Raw genomic sequence first — 8,425 nt, 5'->3', positions numbered from 1 at the left:
GGACCAGCTCCCCAAAGCCAGCAGAGTGAAGTTCCGTCCACTGATGAGGCCCCAGCTGACGCTTCCCCCTCCGCAGCAGCCCAGCTCCACCAACAGGCAGCTTCTCGTCAAACAGACGCTACTGCGGACCCAGGCAGTGAGAACCGCTGTCTTCTGGGTCCTGCTTGGCCACCCTGTCATCGGGCCTGTAGAATGCTGGACTGCCCACCTGAAAATGCCTACAGTGGGGTCTGTCTGCTTCACAACAGCAACAAAAACATCTGAACTCTGCAGGGCAGTGTCGCACGCCACTCCTGGAATATTTAAATGTCCATCACTAAACTGAACTTGTATCCTGCCGTTGCTGAAGGGATACCTTCCTGAAATCTCTCAGCTAGTTGACTGCCCTGAGTCCCCAAAGAATCCCGAGACACCGATGGATATCAGTTTTGACTGTAATCTCTGGTATATATTCTTAAATAACTTCTTTGTTGGGCATCAAAAGGCTTTTCTCATTCTCACTGGATGGGCCCGCATGTGCCCCATTTCAGCCCCATGGGGCATGGGCTCCTTGTACCCCACAGGGGCCTCCAGAGGCTGTTTTAAGACGGTGGGCTCGTGCAGCACACTAACAGGGCCAGGACGACATCAAAGGTAATCTTAAGAGAACCTGCTCTCTGCCCCCCTTTGTATTCAGAAAGGCCATTTCTAAGCCAACCACGTGCACCAGAGTTTACTTTGTTGTTATTTTTTCGCTTGTGATTACAATAAGTCACTTATCCCCCAAACGGATTTAAGAACAATAAACAAATACAAAAGGAAAAGGAACATTTCACTGGTAACAAAGCCTGCCTCTGAAGGCGCTGAGCTTTGTGACTCTCACATCTCTTTCCAAGCCAAGCAGGAGTCCCACAGAGAAAGGAATCCAGAAGATACGAAAATTATAAAGAGAGTAAAAGGATTCAGTTTTAGTCAGGATCTGGTAATTTCTGGGGAGAAATAGGGCTAACTGCACTCTTAGCACTGGATCCCTACTAATGCTTATTTTGTGATATAGCTAAAATTAGTTCAGTTTATCTGTTGTGGTGGAAGTTCGTAAATGGCATTCTCCTCACTTTTCCCGAACTCACAATGAAAATTGAATTGGGCAAAAACCGACCTGTGTGCAGCATTGGAAGCTGAAGGGGCACCGTGCTGACCAGTCCCAGAGAAGGACACCCCAGGGCGCTGCCCGCAGAAAAGTAACTTCTGGTGGACTCCCACACCTTTCTCAATCCTGGATTTTCCCTTCCAAGGCAGAGGCAGATACTAACACTGTGCAATCTGGCCCAATTATATTCCCCCCTTTTCTCCCCCCCCATAGGTTTAATGAAGGACTTGGAGGTACAATTCATCGTTGATAAATAGTCCCTCTGCCCAGAATGTTTATTAGACTGACAGCAGCATGCACTCTCCTTGCTTTTTTCCCTTGCCACTTATGACTCAGATGAATTTTAATAGGAGCAAAAAGCTTTTATTTGCACTGTAATTTCACTTAAGGATCATATCCTTCAGAAACTGGCAGATGCTTGTATGTCTTGATTGCAAAACACACACTCAGGAGTAAAGAAACATGCAAAAGATGTTATTATTCAACCTGTCACAGTGTCGCAATTCTACTCGGAACCTAGGCCATCAAAGCTCTTCATCGGGGCCCTCCCCTCTCCTTTTAAAGAGGCCCTGCAAAGAGCCTACTTGGAGGTCTCGCTGCCTCTGTACAGAATCCAAGGGCAAATTGGATTTCGTCTTGGCGTCGCTGCCATCATGGTGCCCACAGGAGGCCTCGGGTTGCAGAAGCTCTTCTCAAAGCGGGCTGCCCTGGTGCCGCTGCCGCTCGCCCCAGAGGTTTGGTTGGTGGGAGTCCAGAAGTCTTCAGTAGCTCTTCCTCCAGCCATTTCTTCTCCTTTCCGTTTGGATGAATCAAATCAAAACGGATTCCCAGAGATAGGATTTTTTCCTGTCTGGTAGAAATTCTCTATTAGAAATGTTGAGTGGGACTGGACCCACTTTAATGTGCCTCCTACAAGAGGGGCCCTGAAACCCTTGGCTGTGCACATTGTGTGTGGAAAGCCTTGATACTCTGCCCCCAGCTGGGAAGGTGTTCTCCCCATCCTGTCATGGCAGAAAGACTGCGGGATGTGCTTAAAAAGGCAAGCTGACTTTTTCAGTTGCCAATGTAACATTTTATGCCATTGGAAAAGATCTGAATTTTAAAGATTGTTCACCCAAAACAAACACTGAAACCCTTTGTCTTAACTTGTGGGTGCACACAGTGCAGCGGCTCTCTGGCGGGTGCGGGAGTCCTGCGACAGCGATCTGCTGCCATCTACTGATGTGAGCTCACAGTGTTGCCGCCTCAGCCCTCAGCTGACCCAGCCCACCAGTCTGCCTTTCTCAGCACAAGTTTGTAAGCCGTGAAGGGACACCGGCAGATCCATACTTTTGTCTTTGTGAAGTGTTAAGATGTTTTTCTCAGGACTCCAGGATGATTATTATGTATTGCTAATTAAGGAGTTGTTTTTGTTTCAAGAAATTTCTTAGATGGCTGACTGACAGTAAGAAAGTATAAGAAGATAATGTATTTGGGTGTTATGTACAAGGAATTTAAGCATGTGACTTAAAGGATATTGGAATTTTCCTTTAAAAGCTAAATCCTGATTTTAAATGAGTGCTGCTTTGGAGGAAAAGTTCATCGTTTAAACTCCTTACTTTTTTTTCCCCCCCCTTGAGTACAAGGTACGTGTTTTAACCAAACTCGCTGCAGAATTGAACAAGTTTATGCTGGAAAAAGTGGCTGAGGACACAAGCAGCATCCTGCGTTCCCCGATGCCTGGAGTGGTGGTGGCTGTCTCCGTCAAGCCAGGGGACATGGTAAGGGCCATGCCTATCCCAGAGGGTCCTGGTTGCTCAGAATTACTCTCCATGACGTCACAACCGTGGCTGTTTTTCCTTGCCTTAAATGACCCCCACAAAACAGCAAAGCAGACCTTGTGAATTCTCCATCTCCCTGTTTGAGGTTTGACTGACTTAGTGACACAGCTCTGAGCACCACCCCTCCCCAGTGATCTGGAGCTACAGCAGAAAGAAGGCCAGGTTTATTCTCTTATTTCCCAAATTCAGTGTGTCGAGAAGATTTTACTTAGAATTGCTATTTACTTTCCAGCACTTGTGCTTAACATACCCTTGAAGAACTCATGTTAAGAAACAGTCCTCTGCTGGGGGACTTCCTGCATGACTTCTGAAATAAACGTCTAGTTGGGAAGGAGAGTTAAGGGCAGGTCAACCCTGTAATCTGTATGGTACCAGAATGCTTCTGTCATTTGGTAAACAAAACGTAGGATCGCAGTTTGAAGTTTTTCATCTTGGCCTGGTGACACTAAAGCATAGATCAAAGCCATATTAACATTCCCTCACATGTGCAGTCCCAAGACAGCTCGCCCTGGATGACCTGGTAGGATGTATGCATTTCTTAAAGTATAGACAGAAATCTCTATTGATTAGCAGAAAAAGTGAAATGAAAACCATTTAAGATGCAGCAGAAGGTTTCTAGAGGCACTTAAGTACTTGCATTTTTATTTATGTGCAGGAAAGTAGCAGCCAAACATGACAGACTGTCATGGATGATAAGGCGATTCCATTTTATACCTCAGTGAAGTCATTGGGGTTTACATCTTTTCCTGTCAAGATTATACTAAAATGCCTCCAGATTTCTTTATTAATACAGGGAAAATATCCTCTTAACATTGAGGAAAACTCACGGAGTTGGCACTGGCTTCTAGAAAAGTATCTACAGAAAAGGAATATTAATAAACGTGATGAGGTTCATTCAGGTGTTTTAGGTGCACAGCCTGAAATTGAGATGTGGTGTGGCAACAGCTGTACCTGATGATACGGAAATAGAGCCCCTAGCTTTCTGGAAAAGCATCGGAGGCGAAGTGGCTGTGAATTGCTGCCCGTTTTGAAAGCATGGCTATTCCTGGAAGAAAGCACTGGCTAGGACTGACCCCGAGGGTTAGGAAGTGGGAGAGGTGATCCATGGGAATTACACGTGTACAGGGCAGTGTTTGCCTGCGTTCTGCTTCCCCAGGAGCGGACACGGAGGACGGCTCCTGGCCTCCATGCTAACCATCGCACATGCACACGCTCCATTGGCGGAGGAACAGGGGGCTCTTCTAAGGACTCATGGCAGGCCAGCACACAGTGTGCAGGGTGTCTGTTCATTTTCCTTCTTAAAGTTTTTCTGGAAGCTGTAGAGTATATACACTGCCCGTCTGAGCTTGTCAGTCCTGATTGTGTGGCTTTAATTTGAAAATCATATTTGTGCTTTTTTTTTTTTTTTTAAGTAATGTGTTTATCTTAAATCCTTACTTTTCTAACACCCGAGTCCAAGCCTAAGCCGAGAGGCAGGGCAGGGAGGAGGGGCGTGCCACCTGCCTGGAAGCAGAGGGACAGGAGGTCGCGGTTATGGTGCTGGCCCCCCACTTGCCCAGCTTGGGGCGGCTCAGCAGGCAGGAAGCAGGAGCTTGCTAGGCCAGGCCAGTGCAGCCTTCTTGTTTAACAAGTGCTGTCTCCTGGCCTAGCTTTTCCACATACCAAAGGGGTTTAGCCTTCATGCTTTCCATTTCCTGGTTAATAATTTAATGTGGGAAAGCAAGGCATTTGGTGGAAGGGAACAATGTGCTATTAGTGTTTGCTTCATTGGGGTGGCTCAGATACTGAAAGCATCCACCCATAGTTAAATGTGGGTACTGAGAATGGTTTAATTTGAGGACTCATTGTTAGAAACAGTGTCACTGTGGAGCAGTGAGGCCTATATGACGTGTCCCTTAAAGTCAGAGTTCGTGGAGGCCACCCAGGGAAGCGGCGCGTCATCTCCGCATCCTGCATCCTCTTCAGGAATGCCCTTTTCCCATGTGTGCCCACGCGGTCAGGTGGGCATACGCTTCCTTTTATTCCTCTCTTTGGGTCCTTGCAGAACTTCTTTTCATATTCTGTGCCATTGTATTGGGATAAAACAGTCTTTACCCTTGAGTTACTATTATGAGTGAAGAATGTCCCAAACCCCTAATACTGAAAACAATGAGGGTGAAAAATTCAGCTCTTAAAGCAGCTTCTATAGTTAAATTCTGTCTTGTGTAATTAAAACATAAGAAACTTTACTTGGACCAAAAGCATAGCACTTACTCCATTAGGCCATTATAAGAAAATACTACTTGTAGCTTTTAAGTTTTGTTGATTCAAATTATTTTAACCCTGCAGGGCACATTAGGTCTTTCTCAGAATATAACAAAAGCTGAGCAGGTTTCCACTCTGGTCAGTACGAAGATGATGCAATCAGTTACTCCGTGTGTTTTCAGGGGAATCAGGGACACAATACCAACCAAGGGCCTGCGAGCATTCCGTTTTACTCTGAAACATTATTTGTAATTTAACTTCCAGCAATCTATCATTTTTATGTTGACCATTAGCAAAACTTGACACATATAGAATGGTGGGTCAGCAATAAGTTCTGCAAAAGTGACATAAACCATAAATGACGAATCTGTTTTGTGAAATGACCAATTGAGCAGTTTAAAAACCTTAGGAAGAAGAAACTTGGGCTGGCAGCTTGGACTTGAGATGTACCCAGACGTCTTGGTGTGTGGGGCCAGAGCCCGTGTTCTAGACATTCTTTCCGGGTTTGCATGGCAAAAGCACCTGATATTTTCAATCTCTGTGATTCACTATTTAACATTCAGTATGGCAGCAAAATCATTTTTACATGATTATTAAATTGGTTTTTCTTGACTATGGGGGCAGGAGATATTAGGACAGTAAAATGCATAAAAGCAAACAAACCACAAAGTAGGACTATGATTATTAAAGTCATGATTCACAAATTTAAATCTGAAAATGATAGAATGACTTTTTTATGCCTTTTCTATATACTTTCTGAAAATGTTTTTACAGTGACATTTCATTTTGAAAAATACCTCTTTTTCATACAACACTATCATTTTAAAATATATATATCTTATATGCATGTATCATAAACTGAGAACACTTAATGTAATCAAAGTTAGCATTTTTTATAAATGTTTTAATTTTAATTTTAATTTTAATTTTTTCTTTTTTAAGAAAGAGTGAGAGAGACAGAGAGAGAGAGAATTTTAATATTTATTTTTTAGTTTTCGGCGGACACAACATCTTTGTTTGTATGTGGTGCTGAGGATGGAACCCAGGCTGCACGCATGTCAGGCGAGCGCGCTACCGCTTGAGCCACATCTCCAGCCCCATGTTTTAATTTTTAAACTTGTGATATTCTTGAACAAAAATTTTCTTTCAGAATGAAGGCAGAATACACTTTTCCCATATGCTAACATTCGATGTACAGTTGCTACATTTATTGCATGATTTTTTTTAAAATTTTTTTTTTAAAGATAGAGTGAGAGAGAGAGGGAGGGAGGGAGAGAGAGAGAGAGAGAGAGAGAGAGAGAGAATTTTTAATATTTATTTTTTATTTCTCGGCGGACACAACATCTTTGTTTGTATGTGGTGCTGAGGATCGAACCCGGGCCGCACGCATGCCAGGCGAGCGCGCTACCGCTTGAGCCACATCCCCAGCCCCTATTGCATGATTTTTATTTTGACTTTGAAGTGTAAAATAAAGCCATTCTGAGCACATTTGTATTGATATCAGGAAAAAAAAAAAGAGAGAGAGCCATCCCACTCGATATTTTAACTGCATTTAGTTAAGACTCTTCTGAGTTATGCTTGGGTTCTGCAGAAATCTCATATTTGCATTAGAGATATTCATCTTATTTAATGCATCAGAAAATTAAATGAGGCACAGCACATAAGAAGGCTGCATAGCTCATTTACATTTCTGTCTTCCTTAGTTGGTGACATTTGTTTGTGAATCCAGGTAAAATAATAGAGAAGCATTTAGTACCTGTTGCTGATTTTCATGACACTTAGCCCTGTTCTTGATAGAAAGACAGACTTTGGGATATTTTTGTGAGGCTGAGATGAGGAAGATCCCCTTTGTTTTGAGACTGACATTGAGCAGAAGGGCAATTAGGGATTTGGGATTGTTGCTCTCGAGAACAATGCCTTGGGCAAAAAATGGCATCCTCTGTAGAGTACAGTGGAAACACTGCGGGATCATTAGTAGAACCACCCAGATTTCTCCCTGGCTCTTTCTCCTTGCATGTGTCCCGTCCAGGGGGGGTTCCCAGGCACATAGGTAACCACAAACCACAAGGCGCAGGGGCCCCACTGCACAGCCTGATGGACCACCTTCCCTTTGTCTCCAAAGCTCCTCCTTCAATAGAGCTTCAGGCTGACCTTAGGGAGTGGCAGACAGATTTGGAAAACCTTTACTTTTCCTATCTTGAAGAAAGGCCATAGTTGTGAGGTATCTGGGTGAGAAGGGTTGGGTGGGGCCTGCTGGTGGGTGTGCCCATGCCACCAGCCTGGGCGCCTTGTCAGCCAGGAGCAGTGGTTGCATCTTTCTGTGGCAGAGGAGCGAGCCAGGCCGTTGGACAGATTTTTCAGTTTCTGGATACCTTGATTTAGAATTAGAAAATGATGGCAATAATTACATGTACATATTTCATAGCAGTAGTTACTGAAGCAGTTTATTTGGGAACATGCCAGCTTTGCACCTAAACCTCAGATTGTATTCCACAGCACGTACGTGGAGATTCCTGTGTTCATTAACATTTTAAACCCTTAAATCATGGAATATTACGAACGTACAGAAGGTTATGGAAAGCAGTCTCACAGTCACCAGTATGCTCTCTGTTCACCTTTACAATATTTGCTTCAGATTTTACATAGCAATAAATATTACACATGCCATGAGCTTGCCCTGTGGTCTCTCTAGTGGGGTTCCTGCCCTGTCTTCTTCAGAGGTGACAACTTTCCTGGTCTTGGCCATTTAATCTCTTCCAGGTAACATATATTTTTTAAATCTGAGGGGTAGTTTTTTTTTTGTTGGCAACAATTTGGCAGTTTTTACAATTTAACTTAATGATAATTATCAATATGAGATCAAAATATCCCGATGGATCAATCAGCAAATTAAATACTGTAGGACAGTCTACTGCAAGCCCAGGAATGCTCTCTCCTGGGACGAGAGGCATGTTGTATTTGTTTTAAACATCACTGAACATGATGGTTCTCAGCTTTAGACAGATTCAAAATATCTTTTCTCAGTCTTCCACAAATGTAAAAAAATCACAATTTTACTGAGTCCTCTACCATGGCCTACTCCACAGAGGTATAGGTATCTTAAGGTATCTTATAGGTACCTTAAGGCATTTTTGTAACTATATAGGTTTTGGCTCTGGTTTTGAGTTAAGTTAGAAGGCAGTAGGGAGTAATATTTTTCTTTATTTTAAGGAATTTTGTGAAACCTGAGACT

General features: G+C 43.5%; 2 protein-coding genes across 6 annotated transcripts in view; one reads left to right on the top strand and one right to left on the bottom strand.

Moving 5' to 3' along the window:
* The window catches only part of Ggact (gamma-glutamylamine cyclotransferase), a 67,536-nt gene that overhangs the window by 10,036 nt on the left and 49,075 nt on the right, over positions 1-8,425 (bottom strand). Inside the window, exon 4 of one of the 4 annotated variants that reach the window (XR_007346666.1) lies at positions 1,471-1,979. The exons of 2 other annotated variants lie outside the window; for them this stretch is intronic. The gene's annotated coding sequence lies outside the window, so the exon portion shown is untranslated. Of the gene's footprint in view, positions 1-1,470; positions 1,980-8,425 lie in introns of those variants that run through there. One more of the 4 variants, XR_007346668.1, reaches the window with a different exon arrangement.
* Pcca (propionyl-CoA carboxylase subunit alpha) overlaps positions 1-8,425 on the top strand; it is a 357,476-nt gene that overhangs the window by 340,795 nt on the left and 8,256 nt on the right. The window contains exon 22 of one of the 2 annotated variants that reach the window (XM_015484127.2): positions 2,749-2,889. The exons of the other annotated variant lie outside the window; for it this stretch is intronic. Coding sequence (XP_015339613.1) covers positions 2,749-2,889 — 141 coding nt within the window. The remainder of the gene's footprint in view (positions 1-2,748; positions 2,890-8,425) is intronic. 2 annotated transcript variants of the gene reach the window in all.

The sequence above is a fragment of the Marmota marmota genome, unplaced genomic scaffold (assembly GCF_001458135.2).
Source record: "Marmota marmota marmota unplaced genomic scaffold, marMar, whole genome shotgun sequence".
Lineage (NCBI taxonomy): Eukaryota > Metazoa > Chordata > Mammalia > Rodentia > Sciuridae > Marmota > Marmota marmota.
This window is presented reverse-complemented; position numbering and strand designations above follow the sequence as displayed.